This window comes from Acanthochromis polyacanthus, chromosome 15 (assembly GCF_021347895.1).
Source record: "Acanthochromis polyacanthus isolate Apoly-LR-REF ecotype Palm Island chromosome 15, KAUST_Apoly_ChrSc, whole genome shotgun sequence".
In the NCBI taxonomy this organism is placed as follows: Eukaryota; Metazoa; Chordata; class Actinopteri; family Pomacentridae; genus Acanthochromis; species Acanthochromis polyacanthus.
In genome coordinates this window covers 21,648,916-21,675,904 of record NC_067127.1, presented here as the reverse complement: position 1 = coordinate 21,675,904, position 26,989 = coordinate 21,648,916, and the positions used below count along the sequence as shown (strand labels likewise).

Sequence of the window (26,989 nt, the reverse complement as noted above, 5' to 3'; positions counted from 1 at the left end):
AACAGTGAATCAGATTAGTAATCACAAAAACAATGTATCAGCTATAGATTTATGCTTAATGTAAAACAGTGATTAGTGGAACTCAAAATAAAGGTAGGTGTTTTAATTTGCAGTAAAAATATCAACTGGTACTGAAGAAAGGCTTTTCCAAAACGTTCACTCTGAATAACGAACAGGACATAGTGGTCTAATGGCCTAATTCCAAGAGCAGGTTTGGTCAAAACAAAATGTCAACACTGCCAACGTGTTGCCTCATAGCACAGGTATTATGTATAAATACGGTCTACAGATTACAGAGACTGCATGTCATCTTCCACAACGTTGTACCGACTCCACAGGCCTGGACAAAGCCTCAGTAACGGATGATGGAAAATTATATGAAACAAAGAAAGGAGAGCAAAATTTGGTTTGTGAATACTTTGTGGAACAGTGACTATTTGGAAACTTTGCTGGAAAAAAAATGTGAACGATGAATCAATAAAAAATATCAGTATTTAATTTTCTATTCATTGACTAATCAGTACTATCTAAACAAGATGATAAATTATGTTAACCTACAGCTGGAACTCACAAAGTGTATATTTGCTGTTTAAGAAATCGCAGATAAATGAGGATGTTGGGGGTTTTTTGGTCACTTCAATCAGTGATTTTTAGTTAAGTTTTCGTCTGTCTGTGTATTATTATGACTTAAACAGCACTTCTTGTATCGACTAGACTGAATTACAAATACTGTGCGTACAAGGGTGCTCTCCGGCACTGCGGGGTATGCCTGAATGCAGCCCTGAGGAACATTACCAGAAAAGAGCCCGACGTCTGATTGACAGAAAAGCATTACTGTAACGGACTGATGAAGCCAGCAAAGTTCTATGTCTGAGAGGGGCTTGTGTTTAAAGCAAGGAAAACATGATGTTAAAGACTGACATGCTGTACATACTGCAACAAGTGAAGATGACGCAACACAGACAGATTTGAATAAGCACAAGCTCAGTTAGATGAGACTTTCCTGAAAGTTCTTCATCTGTTGTCTTGCTATGCAATAAGCAGAGCAGAGACAATATCCTGAGAGAACAGGAGGTCTCATGAGTCTCCTAGTTGCTCATTACAGGTATTGCTTGTTGACAATTAGACAGCTTAGACCTCCTGTGCAGCTAGCTGTCAAACAGAAGGTGGTATAAGAGCTCCCAGCTTCTGTTTGACTTGATGCACCACTGCTTCAATTAGTAATGTGTAATGGCTAGTTAGCACAGTACATTATTTGTTATTATATTGGGAGTAAACACATAGATTTTAAAAGGCAAATGTGTCATTGTAAACATTATGCTTCAACAGAACATATGGTGAAACTTCATCAAACAATGAGCAGTCAACTAGCAAGATTTCAGACACACACCCACATATGCATGTAAGTGTCAGAGGTATTTACCAGATAATCAGGAGCAATTACAACACTCTCAATGCTTTTTATCAGCTGTTATTAAATTATGAGTCTTGGGGCGCATTAACACACGCCACATGCATGCATAGAGATACTCCTGCAAACTAAAACACCCAGCAGCACTAGACACAAAGAGGTGACACATACACACACACGCACACACACCCAAAACTGGCTCCGAGCTGATAAGCAATGGCACACAATGCAAACAGGGATGCAGTACCACTGATGATAAAATCTTCGTGTTTCTCACTGCATGAGATCTGCTCTGTCCAAACTCAACACGAAAACAGGCCTGATCAAACAAAATGTAAGCAGCTGGAACTGTGTCTGGTTCTCTGGGTAACGGCTGCATTGGGATTTCACCGCTGGTTCACCACAGCTGTCACAGGTCTGTGGATAAAGCCAGGAAATCTCTATGTTCGAGGCTTCTTTATTCCTGGAGGAAACTTTCATTTAATAATAATAACAAACTAAATGAATTGCACTTCAAAGTATTATACAGTCTAAATTACACCAAAACTACTGCTATCTTTAGAAATCAACCTTTAGAAACTTTATAGGACAGCAGCTGCACCGGTTTGGGCACACATTACAGGATAAATTGTACATTCAACAATGGCACCATTTCATTTTCTTGGTGAGAAACTCATAGCTGCTGCTGTAATGAAAGCAAAAAATTAAGATACTGTACAAATGATTTACTCGGACTTTATTCGAAGCTAGTTATACATACATAATTGTTACAGGTTGTGCGTTAAAGATAGAAGTTTCAGTCATTTAGATTTAATACAAGACTCAAGGTCTACTTATTAGAAAAACATAAAAATGTTCATTCCCAGTATCATGTTAGACTGTATTTGCTTGACCATAGGGCTGAGTCCGCCTACAACTAAACTAAAAGTCTGTGTTCCATTTGTTACTTTTCTCACTCTGTGGTTTAAGTGTAAAAATGGTCATCAAGCGCAGCACAAGTGAAGAAAACTGCTTGAAGCCTAACTGCAGCCAGGCTACAAAGGGTCAGTCCAGCACTAATAACCAGCAAGTCCCTCGAGGAACCCAGACAGGATATAAGCAATGGACTGACCTGACCTGAACGGCGCTGCAGCCTGCCACGTACCAACAGTTCTGCTGAAGGCTCATTGCTCACCCAGAGGTCTGACTGAAAAGCAGACTGAAGTGACAGGGATTACCTGAGAGTGTGCACAATATAACAGGTTTCAGCGGCACCAAACCCATTACACCTACACAGCATTTAATGCACCATACCAGTGTTACATTCTACTGCGCCAAAGGAGACAGGCTCTTATCAAACCCACAAGGAGAAACTCCTAAATCCCTCTGAAGAAACATTTCAATCCACTTTGATCCAATTTGCTGAACATTAATTACAAGAATACTAAGACATGAGAAGAACTAATCAAAGCGAAAGAACCCGGCTTTTCATTCTTGAGAATGAAAACAACATTATGAGTGGATGGTGTCTCTGACAAGCCTGGACTCATTAAACTTATACCACTGGGACTTCTATATGATTTAATGGTAAGAGATAACACCAACTCAGCTTCAATCCAAGTATCTGCAGCTCCATCTGCTGTTTCGTTTAGCACAAGTACACCATCACCAGCCCACACCCATACTTCAAACACACAGGAACACACACACAGAGACAAGCTCCCCTGCAATTCAGAACTAGATGGTAGCTACAATGCAATAACTCTAGCCTGCAGTTAGCTGAGATCAAAGACTGCAGTCATCCAAACCCACTATCTAGGCAACAAAGGTGCCCACTGGGCAGCACTTCACACCATGAGTCAGAATCCACTAACAAAAAGAAGAAAATCTGACAAACAGCAGTGGATCAAGTCATCTGAACAAAGGACGGACCACGGGAAATGGTTTACAAACACTGGTATGTACATGCTATTTTCTTTTCTCTTCCTTGCTATATGTCACAAGGCTAAATCATTTCCTTCGTGTGTCAGATCCTTTATTTATAAAGGCATGGGGCCTACCTGAGTCGTTGCGAAGGTAGGAGGACATGGCGGGGATGAGGCAGGACTGGCTTAGCAGCTCCTGCAGCACTGCTGGCAGAGCTGAGCTGTTGTGGGCTCTGCTGTCTGTGGAAGAGGCGTCACTACCGTGACAGCTGCTGGAGCCTCCAGGGTTAATGTAGCTTGCCAAGACCTGGAGACCAAAAAAAAAAAAAAAAAAGATGTAAACATCAGAGGAGGTACTAATAAAACTCGTCCACTTCTCTTAAAAAGACACAAGTACATGTTCCATGCAACCTGCTCTGGAGGGGAGCCAAAATGAATGATCCTGTCTCTTGACCATTCTGTTTTCAAGTACAGTTGTAAACAAACGTACACTTGTAAAGACCATGTACATTATGGCAGTCTGGAGTTTCCAGTGAATCTAACACTCTCAATTTTTCATGATGGAGTGACTTGAACAAATGCATCTTTGTGACAAAAACAATAATGCACTTAGGTTCTTTCAGAGATGTATTACGTGTCTTTTGGTTGAAAAAAAATACATATATATATGTAATGAGGTGCTTTTGGTAGCCGTCCACAAGCTTCTGGAAGGCTTCTTGTTGCATCTATGAACACTGATTCTGAGTGTTGTTTCAGTCAGTATGTGGGCAAAGTTGGTCTTAGTTGACTCTTAACCATCCTGACCAATTGTCTCAGCAGCAGGTGACAGCTTGCTTTTTCTTCCTGATTGACAGCGACACAACTGCACTAACACACATTTATGCACAGACGATTTTGAGATCTGAGGCATCCCTGAAATGTCTCCAAGTGATTTTGTTGACTTGTTCAAATCAATGATTTATTTTTTCAGAGCTTTTCTGAGCTCCTCAGATTTCTCAGCTGCAGTGTTTCAAAATGGGCCCAATTTAAATTGTCTCACAGAAGTCAGCTGTTATTTCTCAGTGGCACTGAGAAAACTTGAGCTGCTGTCTGTATATTTTCGATAGAAGACCTATAATAAGTACATGAAAGAACCAAAACACATGATTGTTTTTGGGGATTCCATTAATCTGATTGTGCAAATATATACAACGATGGTAACAGCTGTAGCCACGTTAAAATTGCAAAAATAGAACAAAATTTCACTGAGAAAAAGGGACTGAAACTACCACAACAGGGCTCAAATTCAACTAAAAAGAAAACTTTTTTTTTTTTAAACACGACAAAAAAAAAAACAAAAAAACAATATTAGCTGCCAGAATTATCACTTGGGTAAACCTAAAACCTCCAGCACATCATCCCTATTCCTGTCGTATGGAAAAATAATGTTGCTCAGAGCTTGGATCATGGCCAAAGTTATAAGAAACGCTGCAAAAGTTAATAAGTTTGCTTAAGCTGCCTGTCTTCTGCAAAACACTCAAAACTTCTCTGTGTGTGTACTCCATGTATGTAGAGAAGCCTATATTAGGGCACTAAAATGTCCTGCATATATGCACAGCAGTGACCAAAAAGCAGGAAAAAACTAATATCTGGCATATGATTTTTTTTAATATGCATTGTTCTGTTAGGGATGACCCAAGCTGATCTCAAATATCAGGCAAATGAAGACCTTCTTTAACTGATCCGTAATGGCATGAACCTAAGCCACATTCTTCATTTACAGACAGCATTTCTCAGAATTTTCTTAATAATCTGCTGCATTATCTATTAATAACTGAATAAACTGCAAAAGCAGGTCTCCTACATATGCCTCAGGAATGCTGTCCTAGTCAATCCCAGCTGCTCTCAAAAACATGAGACCGTGCTGATGTGTGTTAAACGGTGGGCAAAGACTTTCTGATGCCAGCATATTTCTAAAATGTTGGGTTAGAAATGATGAGATGTTGACTGGGGTAAGTTACCTGAAGTAGACACGTGACATGTTCCTCTTCCAGCCTTTGTTTGGTCAGAGCCTGCTCTACGTCCCAGCCTGATGCTGTAGATCCAGTACCAAAACCAGTTCCTTTAGCCCAGTATAGCTGCTGCTCTTCACTGGTCCCTCCGCCATGACAACTCGAAATCTGTGGCTGCCAACACACACACGATTAACTTCAAAACATACAAGTTTGATAATTTATACAATTTACATGATATTTCCATGTTAACTGCTGGGCTGCACTGTGGGTCAGTGGTTAGCACCGTCTCCTTGCAGCTAGAAGATTCCTGGTTCGCGTCCCAGCCTGGGCCTGGGATCTTTCTGCATGGAGTTTGCCTGCTCTCCCTGAGTATGTGTGAGTCTTCTCTGGCTTCCTCCCAAGTTAATGAGGTTTATTGATAATTCTATATTGTCCATGGGTGTGAATGCGAGTGTGATTGTAAAATGGTAAATGGTAAATGGTTGTATTTATATAGCGCTTTTATCCAAAGCGCTTTACATGATGATATGTCACATTTACCCATTCACACACACATTCACATACTGATGGTGGGAGCTGCCATGCAAGGTGCTAACCACAACCCATCAGGAGCAATTAGGGGTTAGGTGTCTTGCTCAGGGACACCTCGACATGAGCTCGACGGGCCGAGGATCGAACCGGCAACCTTCCAGTTACAAGACGGCCACTCTACCCACTGAGCCATGCCGCCCCCTCTATATGTAGCCCTGTGATAGACTGTTGACCCGTCCAGGGTGTCCCCTGCCGTCGCCCTAAAGGCATGTGTCCACAAATGGTTTCCATAAAGTAGTTTCATTTCTACTTTATGCAAATGAGATGAGAAAGAGGGAAATTGGTTTGATGCATCTATCGGATTGAAGGTCACTGTGCCCGTCTAGTGACCCACTAGTGCACGCCCACCAAGCGGGTGATATTCAGATGCGGTGCGTTTCAATACGAGAAAAAACGGCCCTGTGAACATGTAGCTGGGAGAGACTCCAGCCCCCCCAGCAACCTTAATGAGGATTAAATAGAATAGAATACTTTATTTCAGACACAAATACTGGTCCATTAAAAAAGACACACATAACAATTAAATAACTTCTCTATACAGGCTCAAACGCCAATGATTAAGCGTTGTATAGATAATGGATAGCCAGATGGATGCATGGATGTTAACTTAGCACTTTTTTCCATCAAATAATGATATCTGAAATTCAGCACTGAACACTACCACTGTCTTATTATGGCATTAAGTGTATAAACTACCAATACTGTCCTTAAAAGGTCACAGCATGCTCTGAATAAGCACAGGGAGTAAATACATGGAATCTTAAGAGTCAACCAATATGAAAATCAATAACACTGAAGGCAAGAGTGAATATTTTCTGAGATGCACATGCCACGTTTTCATATTCAATCTAGTAGGTGTCTGTGTTATCTCACACCTGTGTTCACATCTCAGCGCATGGATGGAAGGGGCTCAAGGACAGACACCATCAGAATGAAAAGTCTTTGGCTCACATTCAAGTAATCAACCCCGTGATCTGAGTTTTCATTTTCTTTGTCAAGTCGGAGGCTGGTAAAAGGTGTACAGCATGATGTGGGACATCAATATTAGACATGAACCTGTGATCCCTCCCAAACTAAATGCATCTAATTCATTAATGCTCTAAACCTCAAAGCTCACAGCCCTGTTTGAAAACAGCTCATTTTCTATTGAAAAAATAACATTTTTCATTCAAGGAAACTCTAAAAATAAGAATAATTGTATAATTTTTAATGATGGTCCTTGAACTACTCATCAAAATCATTGATTGTATGTGACCCCCTTAAAACCAAGAGGCCATTACTACCTCAGCTGCCACAAACAGTAACACAACCAAAATTCTGGCACTTCTTAGCCCTTCTAACAGAGGGGACAGGGATGCAAACAAATGAAAAAAGTAAGCAGGAAAAAGCTACAGTATTTTAAATGATCATTTTTTCCCCACTGTTTTTAACATGCCTGAGCATTATGTGGTCTGTGTGGATTCCATTTTTTTTCCCAGTTTTGTAAAACAAAGGAATCCACCTCCCCCTTTTTGTTGTAATGATTTATCATACTCTCATTTTGTTGTTGGTTGCGCTGTTTCCACAGAGAAGCAGGTCTTTATATTTTGGTGAAAACTGAGTCTACAGTGAGGAAAAACGTGACAAAAAAATGAAAGCGCTTAGGGTTCAGAGGGTTAAAGCTTGTTGATGCTATTAAAGGTTTGCCATAGATATTTAGTAAAACAAGCTGGGCAACACCAAAATTGTTCAAAACGTAGCGTGGAATATCTAAATGTCTCAGAAATACAGGGTTGTTCTGCATTTCTAGGGAAAGAGTTGAACTTTAAAGGGATAGTTGAGGGTTACAGAACAATCACAGTTTGTTTGAGTGTGTATGTGTGCGTTACCTCTGAGACACTGGTGCTGGCGTTGGGGTTGCGAGGTGCGTGGTGGCTAAGAGCCGACAGACAGGCCAGGATGAGGTGGATAGCGCCGATCTCCAGGGCCATGCGCCGTAGCAGCACGCCGTCGTCAGTGGTCAGAGGAGTGCTGCTGAACAACGCTCGCAGGACATGGAACGGCAGCGTGGGCAACACGTTGGCTGATGGAGACTGCAGGATATGACCTACGAGAATGTCAAAGCGGAAATTTAAATAACGAAACCACAAGCATTCTGCACAGTTTTGGGTTTTAGGGGCATTTGTTTGAGTTTCTTTTGAAAAATGACTTGCACAAAAGTAAAGCTACTAAATAAAAGAGAGAACATTTCACTCTGCCACTGCATTAAGGTAAAAAAAAATTAAAAGTTCAAAAATATGATAAAATTTAAATTTATGGAACACAAACAAACAACGTTCTTCTACAAATGGCTTCAGGAGGCATGATTGACAACTACAAATGACAACTTTCAGACCATGATTCGCAGCATTAAGTCAATAACAAAAAAGAAAATCAGCAAATGTGTATGCCTACTTAATGAATTGAATAAATCTTAGATCATTAAAAAGTGATGCTATTTGTACATAATTTTAAGGAAACATGGCAGGGATACTTTAGCACCCATCTGTAACTGCTAGAAACTGAAAAGTAAACTCAGTATCTCAGTCAAAGCTTCAGATAATGAGCAGAAGCTGGGGCTGCTGCTGAACAGTTAAAATATACCTGAAAGTCTGAAACAACAAAAACATAAAAAAAAACACACAGGCTGAAGAAGCGTGTGTGAATGTGTGTGTTACTCAAAAATGGAGGTTTCATACTTCTGTAGTGCGCTCAGTGAACATTAGACGTAAAGTGCTTCCACACTTACTGCCCTCTCCATCGTCTGTGACACCCAGCACCAGGCGCAGCAGACACTGGGCGTGCTTCCTCTCCTTCAGCAGCACTTCGGCATACCCTGGCAGGCGCAAGAAAAGTCCAAAAGCCGCCAGCGAGTGGGCAGGGATGGGCGACATGGTCTGCACTGAGGATGACGAGGACGAGGATGACTGTGACTGCTGCTTGTTGATGGGTGGCGGCTCAGCAGCGATGGACTCGGGCGCCTCGTATACCAGCTCACCCGACTGCTCGATGGTCACCCACTCAAACTGGTCGCTGTCCTTGGGCTTCTCCTGTGTGGCGGAGGGCACCACTGGGGCGCTGACCTGTGAACGACCATGCGGGAGAACAGAGGTTCAGCAAAGGTGAGAGATGTGAAGTACAAGACAATGCTGACAGGTGAAATTAAAAGTGCAGGGATTCTGCACAGTCATGATGTGGCAAAGTTCAGCCTAAAGGCTCGGGGACACTGCTGGCTTCTATACACACAGTAAATGAAATACACAAAACTATTTCTGGACCTGTAAAAGCTCCTCATTTAATCAAAGAGAAAGCCATTTGGCAACCTTTCGAGACATTTTAGCATACAATATGTAAAAGTAAAACATCAAATTTCATTCTTGACATTGTAATGAGCAAAATCAAGGACTCTTATTCAATTGTGTGAAGTTTTCAACCATATTACATGGTCTTCATTGACACATGGAGTAATAAAGGAGTTAGTTAACATTTCATCCATGACACTCTTTAGACTACGTGTAGATTTAATAAAAGAAAACTCTGATCACTGATGATACAGCTCAAAGTGGGAATGTAGCCAACAATGCTTCCATTAGCCATTATTCTGTCAAATATTTTCTTGATTAACTAATTGCTCATTTGGCTTGTATAATACCAATAAATAACGAAAAGATACTAATGGATCTGCTCATCTGTCTCCATGACTACTGAGTAAAGTGCAGAAAAGCTGAAGAAAAAAAGCAAAAAAAATAAAAGTATTTCATGCTTAAAAAAATGCACTCTTTGGATTTCATGTCAGTTTGAACGCATTTGAAAAAATAAGTGTGTAAGCTGCACTTTCAATAACAGTGTCCACTTCTTGCCATCTATGAAATGCTAATTTGAAGCAGACAAAACTGTGTAAGTAATAGAGGAAATACATGGTATAATACAAGCATTTTTTTTCTATTGATTTACAAATGATTGTTCAATAGAGAACAAACTGAACTTCGGTTACATTGACTGCACATGCCTATGACTGGCTGATACTCACCTGCTGAATGACATCAGGGTAGAGCATTGGCAGCCTCTCAGCAATAAGGGCCAGGCCACCCATGCCGGCAAAGACCTGTAGCGGTGACTGGATGGGACTGGTCTCCAGCAGGGACTCGTCAGTGGCAGCATCTAGACATTCTTCACTGGGAGTCATTGGTTCGTCCTCGGAGCAGCTGTTCAGCATGTCGCAGTGATCCACTGCAAGAAGAGCAAAGAGAGGACCTGTTGTATGTTCATGCACTGTCTGGCATCTGGAACAACTGTAAGCATAACTGTTTGTCACAATTGTCAGCATTCACCTTCTACTGTAAGTAAGTCTGCCATGTATACACTGTATCGTCACCTGAGGCAACTTCTGTTTATGATAAATAGGTTCTACACTAACATCGCATATGTACATTAATATGTTCTGCAGTTTGGCCATGCAGCTCTCATTCTTTTTCCGGGTTACTACAGGGTTCCTCAAGGTAAATTTAAGGCCTTAAAGACCTTTTCTACCAGCATTCCTGTCTTGCATCATTTGCAGTAGCAGTGCTTTTTACCATCATATTTTTTTATATTCCAGCAAGTCAGACCCCATTGGTGCATTTTGTGTAACAGTAAGGTCACATGATGCGTCAGACGCCTCCCTTCCATGTGAACATTTCACTGCATTTCATTCATGCACACCATATGACTAAATACCCGTATTAAATTAAGTGGAGCTATTAAATGAGGCTGGTGCTGTGATTGGACTGAAATACGGTAGATTTCATTTGATCTGATTTGGGCGGATTAAAAATTTTCAACGGCTGTTTGTCACACATTGGTTAACGTATATGTGGTGTGGACTGCACTCTCAGCGTTTAACATTTCATAGCACGACTGTGCCAGAATTTACACTCATATCAATGGTTCTTACAAAGTTGCCCTCCTTCTGTGGCAGCCTGTCTTTTAACGGTAATGCTTAATCATGTTTTAAATGTATTACATAGTTAATAAACATTATATCGCAAACCAAATCACATTTGCAATATCTGTCAGAATAAAATTGCTATTACACATTTTCCCTAAATTGTTCGGTCCTATTTTGAGTTCCCTCTGTATTTCTTGTTCATTTTTCATACAACTAAACAAGGAAAGAGAGGGAGACAAAGAACTCCACAGCTTCCAATCACCACAGAGCGACTCCATCACTGGCCCTTCATTTGTCAACCGACTTTAATGTTTGCAGCTGAGGGTGTCCAGTCCTCAGATAATAATACACTGTGCTAATGCCCTTGTTTACATTTGGAACATGACGACGCTGAAGACAAAGGAAGATGGGAGAAATGACACAAAAGGTGAAAGGCAAAAAACACACGTCCGCCCTACTGCACAGACACCACACTGTTGAACGGCACGGCCAATTTCTGATTACATAAAGCTCTGGTTGATTGATAGGTCATCTTCCAAAAAGCTACTCAGCATCTCAAAGGAGAAAATTACCGATGATTCACTGCTCTTTGCATGTCTCTCAGGGGAATTTTTTTCTATGCCACACACTCTTCTTGGTGATGAATTAAAAAGTCACTGGGACTCTTAATAAAAGGGTTTCTAGATTAACGTGTCTGAACTTCAAAAACAGGATTTGAGAATGCGCCTTTTTCAGTAGGGTGAGGACGAGAAGGTCATTCAACAATTTCCCTGAGGAATAATTAAGCAGCACTCCCACTGTCTGGTTTTCTTCTTCCAAATGCAAGGAAAACCACGGAGGTTACATACAGAACACTTCAGCTTTTCTTTAGCAGGATATCTGCACAGACAACACTGACTTCCTTCTGACATTCCTTGACTTATTGAAGAGTTCAGTATGCTTCTGGCAAACTACAATATATGACATGATCACGTATACAAGAGTTTGTACCCATCTTGAAAGGCCACACTGGAAGTTGAGGGGAAAAGCCTCTACTCAGCATGGTTGACTGGTTTTCCGTTTCAGAAAGCTATAAAAATTAACAGATGCTAACAGTTGTGTTTGCATTTAAAAGTATCACAAATTTTAACAGAACTGCAATAGTCCTATCAGAGTTACACATTGGTATGTGAGCCCATGTGGGTTCACAGGAGACATGTAAATGCAATCTGTATTCCCACTTACTGAAAGCCTGAGCAGTGAATTTAAAGTAAATGTCTCACCAACAGGGGTCAACACTATTACCCTTCATGTATCAGCCGGAGAAAGGTCTTCAGGGACAGGGAGATGAATCTGAACGACTTTTGAGGCCATTTCTCAGGGAATGACAGTGTAGTTAAACGTAGCACATGCCAGACATGATGTGAGTGTTAAGAGTCCTTTCAAAAACAACTGCAATAGTGTCATAAAGCATATTCAGCAGGCATGTATCCACTACTAAAACAAATCTCTGATGAAGCCTGGATCAGGGTGAGATTCCACTGGGTAACTAGTCTATGTTTCTTGTTAGTCTTCCCGTGCTGCTGGGTGACTAATCTCTACAGCTCAAGTAATGAGGCGATCTGAATTCTGCAGCCACAGAGAGGAAGGATATATTGGTTAAATAAAGATAATGACAGACCCCATCAAGTGGTTAGTGTCTGGGCAGTGGGCACATTTCAGAACGGAGGAGTTTATTCATGTTCATGGGATGGGAAGTGGCGGGTCAATTCCTGCTCATTTTAGGAATGTCAAGGCTGAAAAATAAGACGCTGCAAAGCTGGCTCCCTGCAGCCCGGAAAGAAGCAGGCTAAAGAAAGTATCTATATAACTAAGTTTCAACGTCATCTCCTTTCCTAAATGGCAATAAGTACAGCAGAGGAAGTTGAGACGTCCAGTACCTATGAAAATATTTGAGCTTTACTGTTCACTGGGCTTCTTTTACTCACCAAAAAACAAGAGAAGCACTCCGAGAGCGCAGTACTTTGCCAAGGCTGCTCAGTCGTATGATTTCCTGGCAAGTCTGCAGCGGTGGATTTGTAGTAGGATCGCAATCATGTGATCGCCAGCAGGAAGCTAATGCAGAGCTCACTTGTTGTCATAGTTACAGTGCCGCCGCGCCACTATCTCACAATGATACAGAAATCTTTAACAAATCCGTGGACCCAGACTATAAACCGCATCACTGCCAAAATCTAATATGGTGGTCCTTGTGTCATTTCTGACCTTGCCTGAAAATTTCATTCAAAACAGTTATTCCGATTTTGAGTAATGTTGTACACAAACAGCCTAACAGACGGAAGGACAAACGTACGCCGATCTTCACATAACTCTGCCGTGTTCCTTGACGGAGTAATAAGACACTTTCCTTGAGGATTAAGTAGGGTCACACTAAAAGAAGATTTCTCAGCATCAAAAATATTCAAGTTTGAGCGTATGGAAGAATAAAGATTAATACTGCAGCACAGTGAGGCAAACTAAAAAGCTGATTAAAAAGTGGATTCAAATTGTGTTCTTTTTTACAAGAATATGATAGCTAAAGTGTTGCATTTATGTACAATAAGGTGAGAAAGTATGTTCATGTAAACTATGCTGGTCATAAAGTTGAAACAGTGAAAAAGTGGGAGGCAAAAAGAACTTTAAAACTGGAACTCTATTTAGACTCATTGGGGTTATTAGTATGGCAAGGATTTAGAATGCTGGGTTCCCCGCTGATTTATTTGTTTAAAAAAAACATGCTTGCCTTGCAAGAAGAACATTATCAGACGATGTCTATCAGCTAACCAGAGACGGAGGGAATTTATGATGGCAAGAGAAAAATATTTTCCAGTTAAGACGTCTTTGTAGCTTCATTTTGCATCCATCACATATAACATGGCAAAAATCAGCAGCATAGAACATTTTTCTGGACACCATTGTAAATGTGTTGAAAAGGACAGCATGTCCACACTATCCTAGCGGTTTGACCCCATGTGTGAGTTCACAGGTATTTATCGTTTCTTAGGCTTTCCCAAACACAAGACAGTAATTATCATAGTATACATCCTTTACAATGACATTAAGCAGGTTAGGCATGCAGCAAACTATGATTGGCTGGGGACCAATGTATGGTTTGTTTCTGGACAAAGTCATGACAGAATATTTTAGGATTCTATAATCACCTTATCTAAACGACCACCACATTAGACAGAAGTACTGCGGGGTCTGGCATTAGTGTTCTAGCAAAAGTAGTGATATAAAAAATATTTTGTCACCAAAGATGGTTCAATATTCAGAGCACAAACTCTCTGGTCTACTAGTGACTATACAATTAAATGAGACGACACAGCAACAGACACTGAAGTCACTGCAAGGGTTGCTCATTCTGGTACAGGCTCAGTGGTATTTTTTTTACAGGGACACTAAAATAAATGTACAAAGCACAGTAATTACTGTTAGCACTTCTGCTATTGCAAGCCAATTTATGCTGTACATACCAGCAATCGGTCTATTGAGATAAAGTTCAAAATTTTGGAATAAAACAGCTAAATATAGTAGAAAAACTAAAATCTGGTAATAATGAATTCATTTTTGTCTTAGTGCATTACCCAACCACTTATCAGAACAGTCATAGAAGCCAATGAGACTTGAGTTTTAAAATGGGAAATATGGATTTTGGATAGGACATGGAAAGGACGAAATGTACCTGAGCATTTCTGCCCATTCACCAGTACATACCGGTAATCAAAACAGGACATCAACCTTGAAAATTAATTTGACCTAGTCCTGACCCTTGAGTCTGCAGAATCAAATAGCTAAATATAACCAGTCCTACAGTCACCACTTCATGGACCAGCAGTGCTGTCTTATGGCTTGGGGATGTCAGCAGTTTTATCTGTCCAGACTAACTGTCCTTCAGCAGCACTGTTCATTTTATTATCTGATTCACTCAAGAAAGTCACAGGAAACTGAAACAGATTAAACTATAAATATAATTTCTTAATCCAAAATAAAGCACAAAACTCAGCACAGTGTCCCGGCTTTAAAATTATGTTTTTATCAAATTCCCAACGCAATGCAGCTCAAGAACCAGCCCAGGTGATGTAAGCTGAGCCCTGACCAAAGTACAACTCTATTAAATCTTGGCCACTTGACCTCCATCCTCCACATGATCTTCACTTATAGTCAGACCTAAAAATCAACATCATTCAATAATTTCTATTCAGACAGTTTCACATTGAGAAAGAGACGAGATAACCCCAATGGGAAGATTGCTCGTAAAAGATTAAGAACCCAACATTTATTTTGTTTGTGGCCACTATTGTTAGATGCAGGAGTAACATTGGTCACTTTCACATCTAACCTGCTTGCCTATTTGGTAAGGCTCCAATAAACGTCAGTGTGTAGGCCTTTCTGTGTCAGAACTACTGAGAACATGAGAAGTTTTGAGTTTGTTGTTAGTTCGTGGAGTGATGTGAATGCAAAGTGAGACTAATGCATGACGTGATGAAATTCAAGAACAGACTCCCAGATTCACGCAAACAGTGAGATGAATGTGGAATTTATGTACAAGGCCACCTCCTTATAATCTGACAAACCAATGCTAAGTCAAGGTCCAGTTAATGGAAAGCTCCAGATTTAGTTTTCATTATTTTTTCTGGGGATTTAAAACATATCAGTACCCCAAAATAGGTGGAATATGAGTTTAGCTACTATAAACAAGTTGAAGACTTTTTAGAACTAAAATGATCTTAGAACATAGATGTGCTTCAGGTTGCCTTCAAGTAGGTGGTTCCTCACCAAAACACATGAAATGTTGCAGCCACCAATTGTATAACCCTCAGTAATGTGACAATAGAAAGCGCCTCAGTTCCATTGTGACATATGAGGCCCAGGTGTAGCCTTGATAGGTAGTATTTATAACCCTCTATTTCTGTGAGATCTTTGTGACAGCACAGCTACAACTTCATAGCAATAACTGGAACAACATTGATGATGTCCAGTTAATGAGTTACTTGTCAGTGAATATGAGTTCATACAGACGCCTCTTGGTTCACTTTCACAAAATCAGAGTGAATGGATCACATTATCCACATTTTCCACAGTTTAACCAAATTTTTTGCCCATAAAATCGTAGAGGACTGAAGAATTGTAGTGCTGTGTGTTTCATTACCTTTCTCTGTGCGTAGTCTTTTAAAGGAATCTGTCTTTGAAAGGCCGGGGTCAGAGATGACCTTAGACCCCAGTTTAACTGTTAGGTTGATGGACTGGTAGCCCTGTGGCAGCTTGCGGTCGTACAGAAGCGTCAGTAGCTGGGCAAGGGTCATCTCAGGTGGGAGGGGCTGACCTAGAAGGGCAACAGGGCAAATGCAACAAAAATCTAAACAATCTGCAACATGCAATAATTAGTTTAAAAATTGCGGTGACGGTCTGACTTGCTAAAAGGAAATGACAGTTCTTTTGTCTTTCTGCTTTAATCGATACACTGCTCGCACAAACCCCAAACACTGAACAGCAACTTGAAAGTGTACCAAAAACTGAGTGTATTATTTTGATGATGCCTTAACTGAACTAACTGTACACGAATACCCAATCAATTAAACAGAGCACTAATTTATAATATGATAAATAAAAGACAAGTAAAGTCCAATTTCTCTGCTGCTCCTTACAAAATATTTTTTCTCAACTTAACAAAACACGTGGACATTTTTCTGGCTCTTCTCTCCTTCCTCATCAATCATGCCAGCTAACTTCACCAATGAATCAGAGGGAGGCTGCTTGGCCGCTGCATTCACACCACAAACTAAGCCTCTGCGCGCCATGTGAAGTCAGTCACGTGTACATTTGGTACCTGGAAGCAACTTGTGGTAGAGGTGGAAGACAGGCACACTGATGGTTTTGGCTGAGGGGTCCACACCAGATGAAGCAGTCAACTTGTCGCTCATGACACGACCCCTCCTTGAGGGAGGCCGGGGAGGAGTTGAAAGAGCCCGCTTGGATTGGGACTTTAAGCCTGATGGCAGAAATGTACAACATGGAACCATAAAGAGCCAGTATATGTCATCTATAGAGACACAGGTTCATACATGGTTTTCATCAAAATATTGAATTTTATACTCGGATTTAGTCACAGCTTACTCACTACAATGCTAGCGTCTCTTGTGTGTTAGTAAACGACTGACACAAAGTATGATTGTGGGAGTAAAGGCGGCAGTGTCCAACAGAAGTTGGCTAATTAGCTGATGTGTCACTCGGCAAGAGCTGAGTATGGAGCAGATCCAAATACCTGAGGCCACAACAACACTGTAGTTGTCCTGAAAGCCGCTGTCTGCTTTCATCTTCTCCTTCTCCTCATGATTCTTCTTCTCTTTGTCCTCCTTCTGCTCATTGATCAGCTTGGCTGTAATGCTGGGTGTGTCTGTATGGACACATGGAAGAGAACATGAAATCAAATGACTAATAAGGCCTGTCAGTCACACTTTTTTGGGATATATATTTTAAATTGGTAACAGTATAGCAAGTTTCAAAGAGTAGATTTTTTTAATTAAAAATCTGCACAGCAGCAGAAGTACAGGCAGTGGATGATGTCTGACAGACACAGCCCCATAACAGCAAGAGTGCATCAGGCCGCTCAAGGTCCCAAGAGGTGAGCCATTCATCATGCACATAGCTGGCTAAAAGCTAACAGGTAACGCTGCAGCTCACAGCGTCAGCGCTGCACTGCTGACCTTGATAGCAAGAGAATGCCCAGCGAATTAAACCACAAGGGCGCACAGCTGAACTACACAGAGCTGACTGCTGGGAGACATTCTGTTAATATTTAGGCTGTAATTAAAACTGCAGCTCTCGTGGCTGAAAAAACCTTTCCAGTTCTTAATCAATCACTCCATGATTAGAATTAGGTTAGTGTGACCCTGTGTGCTCTCTCCTTTTAGAAAACAAGTGAAATTTCAAAAGTTGTTTGTCATGGAGAGTTTGGTACATACAGCAGTCAATGTCATGTTAAAAAAAAAAAAAAAAAAAAAAAAAAAGGACTTTGCATGAAATTGCAGGAAAGTGTTGCCCTTTTTCTATGTCTTTGAAGCAGGGCCTACAGATAAATACAGTCAAACATATTATTCATTAAATAGACATTTTGTGGTTATTTTCATAATACAAAAAAAAAAATCCATCATATGGATAAAGTAATCTGATGTGTTTATGTGAACAACTCATGAGCAGTAAATTTATTCCAATGATCATCGTGAAAACTGCTTGATATCTATAGTATATAGAGTCATCATCAGCCAGGTGAAAGCAACTCCGGTGGAAAAACGTTGTACATGTTGATTTTAGGTTGTTTTGATTTTTGAAAAAATAAATAATCAAATAAATCGAACCTTTAAAAAAGTGATTGTGTAAAACTGTGCTCAGTGATGGGCCAGGACATGTGGCGGCTTGATGTTTGCTGTGCAGAAGTCTTGTCACAAGACATTAACTTCAGAATGGTGTTTAAAATTTAAAGACACAACCGAAGGGGATGAAAAGCTTGAATGGTGAGACGAATACAAGAAGCAGTTTTTCTCTGTTTAACACCGTGTGACTTTGTGCAGGACACTGAACTACACACTCACCAGCTGTGGGGCAACATAATATTGATGAATTTCGAGGTGAAGCTTCAAAAACGATGTGTGACAGTAATTTAGTGTGACTACTGCTGTGGTCCCACACATTTTTACAGCCTGCACAGAAAGATTTAGACATCGCCCTGTTACAACCTGTGAATATTTTTCCGGTACACCAGTTTACTTAATATGCCACTTCCATACATTTACACCATTTCCACACCGAGCCAGCCATGGTTTCCCTTCTGAAAACTGAACTTCAGCAAAACTGCCTCCAGAACATGTAAAGCTATAAACATCAGGGAGGGGTTGCTTTATGTATGGTGAAAACCATTGCTTTGGAAAATTGCTGATAAAGAAGCCGGCTCAAAAGCTCTGACAAGAACCAACAAAAAGAGTGTAAAGAATAATGAGTAAGACACATCAAGTTCTAAGAGACATAGCGAGCAGCATCATATGCAACTGCAAAACTCCTGAAATAGCAGCAAACCTTTGTGAGGTTGGAAGAAAGTGCGACATTTCAAGGTGAGTGAGAAGTTTTGAATATTACAGCTGAGCAAAAAAACTGTATAGCAGCCAAAGACCAGCAGAAAAACTGGAACAAAATCATCAGTCCAGACTACTAAAAGGACAAGAAAGGCTTTCATGGCCAGAAACCCTGCTACTCTCTGTGTATGACCAAAAAGTGCATTTAAAAAAACAACTTAGTCAATGGCTCTGAAGCAACTGTATCTATCTAATAGTTACTACTTCTCATGCAGCCTACAGTTCACTAACTACACAAATGAACATTCCCTGGAAGCCAGAGTCTGCAGAACAACTCAGTCTGTTATTTATATATTTTTTTAAATGATCAGATGAAGAAGAGACAGAATGATTTTGTGATGAGCCATATCAATGAAGAGATGATCATCATCACCAACACCTGCATCAGTCACAGTAGCATCTGTGCAAAAGCTGATGATTTTTGATTGTTTTAACTTCACCATTAAAAAAAGAATGTAACTGTGAATGTAACTAATGGCTAAAATTCAGAGTACCAAAGCACAGCAGGTACAACACGACAGCAGGCATTGAATGAATGCTAGAAAGAGGAAGTTTGTGTTAACTGACAATCCAATCAGGAGCAGATAAAACCAGGCAGGCTTTCAATCAGATTTATTTACAATCAGGAAATTAGAAAGTGAAAGGACTGTCTCTACTACAGCATACACCTCTTGTGAAGAAAGACATAGTTATCACTTGAGTTACAGTAAGCATACTAGGGCGCTGTAATCTGTGCAATGATACACTCCCTTTCTCTACCAAAAAAAGTTCACGTGTGAACACAGCCCTGCTCAGTACAGGGGGTCCTCAGTTTATGACGTCATCGACCTACAGTGTTTCATCATTGCGTAGGAACTGGATATGGGCCAGTCCACGGTTTAATGTGTGCCATTTCGTCGTTACGCCGGAACCGATTATGTGGAACTAGTTCACGAGCGGAGCGGAAGAATACCTCATCAAGCATAAGTCGGCTTTGTTTACATTCGCCGGTTGCACACCACCTTGGATTGTGCTACATTTGCTAATTTTTTGCCCTTCATTATGGCTCCCAAGCATAAGTCAGACTCTTCTGATGGCAGTGCTTCAAAGAAAAGGAAAGCCATCTCCATGCAAATGAAATTAGATACAATAAAACGCTCAGAACAGGGTGACACACCGACGAACATCGGCCAAGTTGTAAAAATTGTGCAACATATTGTGTCGACCCTCTGTGATGAATGAGTGAGATTTTATCTCGTTCTCTGGTCGTTTATTGAACCTTCACACAGGCTACTGTGGGCCGTAGCCAACGCCAAAACAACTACAAAAAACCTTGTAACTTAGCCGCTGTTCCCAGCTCTCTGTTGCTCAACACACACACCGGCACAGAGCAACACACGCACACTACTGCTGACTCTCAGCCAATCAGAGGTGAGCTCAAAAAACATGTCACGTTCACTGACACTAGGTAAATCTCGAACTGAACAACAAACATTGAAACCTCAACATCAACAACAATATCAGTCTGTTGCAATATTCAGTTATCTTCTTGTAAAATGACTCATACATGCATGAAAGTCATCGGCATTCAAGACTTCTCCAAAGAACTGATTGATATAGTGACGCATGTAATCGCTTTGTTTACATTTTCGTCGGAGTTCCGATTTATGGTGAAAACTGACTTGCGTACGTCAGAAGGAACGGAACTCCGACGCAAGTCAAAGACGCCCTGTACACAGATAATGACTAATGTTGCGTATAACAGCATTTTGTATTTGGAAGTTCACATTTTTGACCTGAAACATACCTGACACTCGGTCCAGGACTTCAGCCAGTGTGGTGGAGATCGGCAGATGGAGGGTGCGGAACTTGTGGCCTGCTCCATACATGGGATGCTGGATCATGTGGCTGGTGGCATTGATGCGTCCTTTGTATAACTGAGAGGTGAAAGAAAAACTTTGTGTTAGCATGTTCCAAAAAAAGTGATGATTAGCTTAACTACAGTAAATCTCAGTAACTGAAAAGTATATGGGCCCACATATTGTTTGTATGGCCTAGATAAGGCAACAGTCCAATGTCCATGAGATATTTTTTGAAGAAGTTCAAATAGTCCCTGAATTTTTGTCATGTGACTGATGGCTGCAGGTGAATCCCTCATGGCTACTCAGTTCCACAGACAGTTGCAGAATTTTTTTCTTTTTTGAAGGATCAGATTGATTAATCATTTTTGCTGATTTTTAAGCGAGACATGGAGAAGAAAGGTACAATTCCTGGTTCTGCTAAATGGTGTAATTTTGCGGATTTTTTAACATATACCATGACTTTGATAGGGCTTTTTATAGGGTTATTTTCAGATTTTTCTTCTAACCAATGCACATGAGAAGTCAAAACATACTTGAGTATTCCAAAAACATACACTAGCATCATATATTTCAAGTGGCATTTAGTGGAGTCTTCAGTAAAGTAAATAAATTGTATTTCTTTCACTATCTGGATTTTTTGAGCGCACACCAAACTCCTGTACTGCTGTGCACACGGTACAAAGCTTTGCTCTGGAGAACAGTCCACAAATATTCTCTAAAGCTTTGTCCTCTGGTGAACATGAGCATACCTAGTAAAGCAATGAGATGAGAGTGTTTGATATTTTTGAGTTTCAATGCAAATGTATAACTTGCAAGTAGCCAAATTTAAAAGGAGTCATCCTTTCAACAGTGCAGTAAATATCTATATATGATGTCAAAGCAGCTGAAATATGTTGTCTGGACCAACTAAACAACCTTGTCCCCTGCAGTCTATAATACTGAGAACAATGAAACCGCTAGAATGGCTTGGTTTGGTAATTAAAACCAATTTCTCTACACCTTGCCCCTAGACACACCAACACACATGCACACTCCTAAAATAGCTTTTCTACCAACCAATCATTGAGCTGTGTAAAATACAGAGCATAAAAATGTCACTGAGGACGTATAATACCAGGCATGGATCAGTCTCAGGGGATCAAGGTGATGGAAAAGGGAAGCTTCTCCTTCATATCACTGCACTGCTCCCTTGTGGTCATAGCTAAATACTGCATTGATGCGCGGCATCGTCGGCTCATTTCAGTTTTAACATGATGGTTTTCAGTAATATTATCCTGGCAGCCATGTACTGTATGTTGTCACCCCCAGAGAATATAATCTGCTTGGACATCTGCTTGATTTCTACTTAGCTTTCCTAGAGTAGAGGATGCAAAGTAAAAAATACTTTATTACAAGTAAGTGTTGCGAAATTAATCATCTTAAGTGAAAGTACAGTGCTTAAATAATAAAAAAAATTCATTCTGCTGAAAAAAAAATGCCTATTTGTGTGATATTAAACATATTTTAGCATTTGATTATTATTAGTGAGCTACTTTATCAGCTTTACAGAAAGTTTGTGAGCCTCCAAGAAAGCAAAATATTTGATAAGCTGCTGGTACGTTTTGTTTGTGGTATTTATAGCTGTCAATTAAATGTCATGGAATAAAAATACACAATGTCTGCTTCTGAACTGTAGCAGGGTAGAGTAGTAATGGTAAGTAGCATAATGTGACGTAACAATGTGGAGTTCCTAATAATGTTTCACTTGGTAAAACTTCCACACTCGCCCTTTAGCCTCTGATAATTCAGTCAGAAAGGAAACAGAGCTCTGCACCTCTTCCTGCCCCCATTTTCAGGATTTATAATTTCTGTGCTTTAAGATGAGATTTTAGCCAATCACAGGGGTTTTCTCCCAGATCAGTCGAGACAGTAGAAATGGTGACAAATTCTCCAGTTAAATGTGATGGTGTCCTGAGTTAAACAGAGGCCTCTAAAACCCTTTTCAGACATGCGACATGGAACATGGCTAGCTTCATTAGAAGTGATGGCAATGCAGTCATTTAGGTATAGGTCACACTTCTGATAATGTTGCTCACAGCTGCATTCAGACATCAAAACCACAGTGCCAGAGCACAGCTGCGTGCATGTGATACTTGTCATTCACACGAGTCTTGTCAATACGCCAAATGATGTATAAAACATAAGATCACACTGATCGACTAAAAGTTAATAGCAGCTGATGAAAGTGTCCAAGTAACAGTCTAGTTTACTTCTGATTTCATAAACAGAAAAAATGAAAGTTCAGGACTCAATCTGAGGACAGCTGCAATGTAACAAAATATTCAACTGCAGCAGATAAACTGTGAGCGCTCACCTATCTGAGGTGAACAAAAGTTCACAGTCGCTATTGGATCCTGATTAGATCCTGTCTCCATGTCTGGATAATTATTAATTAAAGCCAATTCATTTAGTTACTACTGTTAGTCTGTGGGTACATTTGCACTGCTCTCTCACTCTTTGGAAACACTTGTGGATCCTACCGCTGTCTGATGCTGCAGCTATGAAGAAATAGCCCTAAAGCTGGAAACTAAACTGCTATTCTCTGTGTGACAGTTCACCTGTCTGATGTGAAGACATGAAGGCCGACACAGTGTGATTAGTTGTTGGATCCTGGCCTGGACTGATGTGCTCTTCATGCTCTTGGTGATAATTTATAATTACCGTATTTTCACGACTATAAGGCGCACATAAAAGTCTTAGATTTTCTTCAAATTGTGCGGCGCGCCCTATGGTGCAGTGCGTCCTGTGTGTGTTGTTGTTGTAAGGCGGACGTAGACCAGGTGGTTTTTTCCACGCATCACCATCGCTGTTGATCTGTGACTCTATGCGTGCCCATCTCACAGCCGATGTGAAAAAACAAGTGAAGCAAATGAACTCTGAGCTTGCTGTCATTCCGGGAGGCCTGACAAAGGAACTCCAACCGCTGGACATCGGTGTGAACCGGCCGTTCAAAGTAAGGCTGCGAGCGGCGTGGGAGCGATGGATGACCGATGGAGACCACGGTTTCACTAAGAGTGGAAGGCAGCGCCGGGCGAGTTACGCCACAATTTGCCAATGGATTGTAGATGCTTGGGCTAACGTGTCTGCTGGCACTGTTGTTCGAGCTTTCGCAAAAGCCGGCATCATTTCCGAGGCGCCGCACGGCACGGAAAGTGACTCTGACAGTGAAGAAAGTGAACCTGGCATGTTTGATGGAGGTTTAGCGCAGCTGTTCAATTCAGAAACAGAGGATGAGGACTTCCATGGGTTTGATTGATGACGATTACCGGTTAAAAAAAAAAAAAAGTGAATACCAAACTCAGTTTTGCTCCCGCTCTATTTTTAAATACGCACACTTGTGTGCTTGTTTTATCTGTGTTTTACCATGCCCGCGACTATTGATGATTTAAAAAATGTTAGTACTTTGTAATCAATACTTAAATAAAGCACAACCAAACTCAGTTTTGCTCCCGCTCTATTTTTAAATACGCACACTTGTATGCTTGTGTGTGTGTGTGTTGTTGTTGTAAGGCCGACGTGGATTGTATATAAAACCCTCGCCATATAATCAGGTGCGCCTTATGTGTGTGTTAAATACAGTAATGGCACACATAACTGAGACTGCGCCTTTTGGTACAGTGCGCCTTTTGGTCGTGAAAATACGGTATAAGAATTGAATTAAGCTGCTGCTGCTGTTCCGCGTGCAAATGTGTGCAACTCTCTCCCATTGAAGATGCACATACAGATCTTGTTGCTGCAGGTTTTAAACTCACAGGCAATAGTTCAAAACAGCTGGAAGAAATACACTTTAGCTCGTCTTACCATCTTGTGGAGACAAACAGATTACCTTTACTTTTGGTGAGTATCATTAATCTTTAAGCTGCTTGTGTCTGTCTGAACTTGTAGAGCAAAGTGCGTGAAAAAGCGTGTTGGGATTTTGGCACACAAAAGTGACTAAGCCACTCTGTGATGTGTTCAGACATATATTTATACTGGAAAGTGAAAAAATCCTTCAGAAATCCTTCTCTAAATTACTTCCTAGAACTCCAAGTACCACTGCTTGTGCAGGTCTATCCGTTAATATGAAGGTTCAAACTTGTGCCGTGCTGACAGCGATGCAGAAATGATACTAGGTCCAACCTAGTAACAATATCGACAGAACTCTTAAGGAAATGTGAGCATTCAGACAGGAAGCGGACACATTAACTTGCCTTTAGATTAACAGAATGGAGTGAACGTCTAAACTGGTCTTTACTTAATTGAGAGTAATGCCATAAATAAGTACTGACTTTTGGTTTGAGTATCTTTGCACATTTTAAGTGCATCCATGTCTGGTGGAGAAGGTGAAGCTGCTCAAAGAGGGCTACATATTTTTAAATTCTGGAAGGGTTTTTTGCCTCTTGCAGGCTTCCGGCTATGCCACATGTCTAAGTTCAAATGTAGTCCAGTTTGTACGCGGTGTGGAACTTGCACTGGAACAAGAGTTGTCTCCAAAATACAAGTGTGTAACAACAAAGTAATTCCTCATTATTGATGTTATGATGAGTAACGCATGACAAATGACACACAAATCTATTTTTTCCGAACTGAAGATATGTGTAAAACATGTCTGCAGACACCTACAAAGATACCCACAACAAGAAGCTGTGCTCATTTGAAAACTAAACAAACTGACTGGTTGCAAATATTTTGGGAAACTGGTTGGTAATTCTAGCCGTCGTTCTGTAAGGTTGTTCATAGCCAGAACTGTCTTATTCGGAAAGGAGAGTGAGCAGAGATTTTAACAACAGAAAAAGTCACCCACCGGACAGGGAGACTGTAGGAAGACGGTGACCTTCTCATCCTCCAGCATAAGTTGCAGAAAAAGCCTTCGAATGAAGCCTGAGATGTTTCCAGAAATCGGCACGTTGCCTCGCTGAGGAGCAGACTGGAAGAGTTCACAGAGAACCTGCAACCAGAAAAAACAGTCTTAAAATCAATACAGAAACAGAAAATGACAAAAAAAAATGTTACGGCTCCCACAAGGGGTTCCTACTTTCTTCAGAAACTGATTTACACATTTTCAAATATAATTAGCAGTGACATTCGAAACTTTCATAATCTACTGCCTTTTTTAAATTCAACTTTTATTCAATGTCAAAACTCAATCCCTGGTGATTTAAAATAAAAGCCATTCATTTAGCGAGATTTAAGCGCAGACCTGTGCCATGAGTCGCTGGTTGTTCGGGTGGCAGGAGATGCACTGAAGAAAGAAGGCCACTGTGGCATTCTCCAGAGCTGTTCTCTGCTGGGTGGTGAGCCCTCCTGTCTGCCCAGAGGAGGCCAGGGAGAAGCGAGACCCTGAAGGCTGAGGCTGAGATGGCGAGGGACCAGCTGCAGATCCAGAGCTCAGAGGTTGACAGCCTGAGTTGGCGCCAGCACTAGCACTGGCACTGGAGTGGCACAGCAGGAAAAGCAGCGCCGTCCACAATGGATTCACCTCTGGTCCTCCTAGCCAGTCTTTCATGGCGTGACTGTTGCCTACTTCTGTGAGGAAGCGCAGCACCGGAGCGGCCAGCTCTGCAGCGAGTGGCGGCCGACTGTGTGAGGATGAAGAGGGCGAGTGGTAGTGGTGATGGTGGTGTCGTCTCTCAGCGTGACCAGACGGTAGAGGGAGGTCGGCGATGGTCAGGAGGCCGACGCAAAACTGAGCCAGACTGCGAACCAGCAGTGAGGGTAGACCTGAGTCCAACAGCTGCTCTATTGCTCCTGGAGACTGAGAAGCAGCTGCCAGTGTGGTTAACTGGGACTCCGACAGATTAATGGGTGGTCTCGCGTGTTTGGAGTCATCTGTTAGTCCTGTGGCATTGGTGTTGGCATCATGCTGCTTTTTGCCATCGTCGGTCATGGAGAGGTGGCGGTGCTGGGCTTGAGAGTGACTGGCGCTGGGCACTGAGACAATCCCCATCCAGGACATGAGCAGGGAGAAGTAACTCGGGTGGATGTGACACATGGAGCACAGCAGGCTGTCCACGGCCTTCTTCAGCACAATGTTGCATGGCAGTGACATAGACCAGTTATACAGCAGCCTGAAGGAATGAACAAGAAATGGAATCAATAACAATGATGATAATATGATTAAAAGTCATTGGTTGTCTA

The 26,989-nt window shown here is 41.1% G+C and overlaps 1 protein-coding gene across 1 annotated transcript in view; it reads right to left on the bottom strand.

The window, feature by feature from the left end:
* Positions 1–26,989, bottom strand: part of birc6 (baculoviral IAP repeat containing 6) — a 131,560-nt gene that overhangs the window by 55,204 nt on the left and 49,367 nt on the right. The window contains 11 exon segments of the mRNA XM_051959794.1: positions 3,451–3,622; positions 5,316–5,480; positions 7,769–7,986; positions 8,668–9,001; positions 9,949–10,148; positions 16,016–16,189; positions 16,694–16,855; positions 17,129–17,260; positions 20,779–20,908; positions 25,656–25,799; positions 26,052–26,919. Of these exon segments, the coding sequence (XP_051815754.1) occupies positions 3,451–3,622; positions 5,316–5,480; positions 7,769–7,986; positions 8,668–9,001; positions 9,949–10,148; positions 16,016–16,189; positions 16,694–16,855; positions 17,129–17,260; positions 20,779–20,908; positions 25,656–25,799; positions 26,052–26,919 (2,699 nt within the window).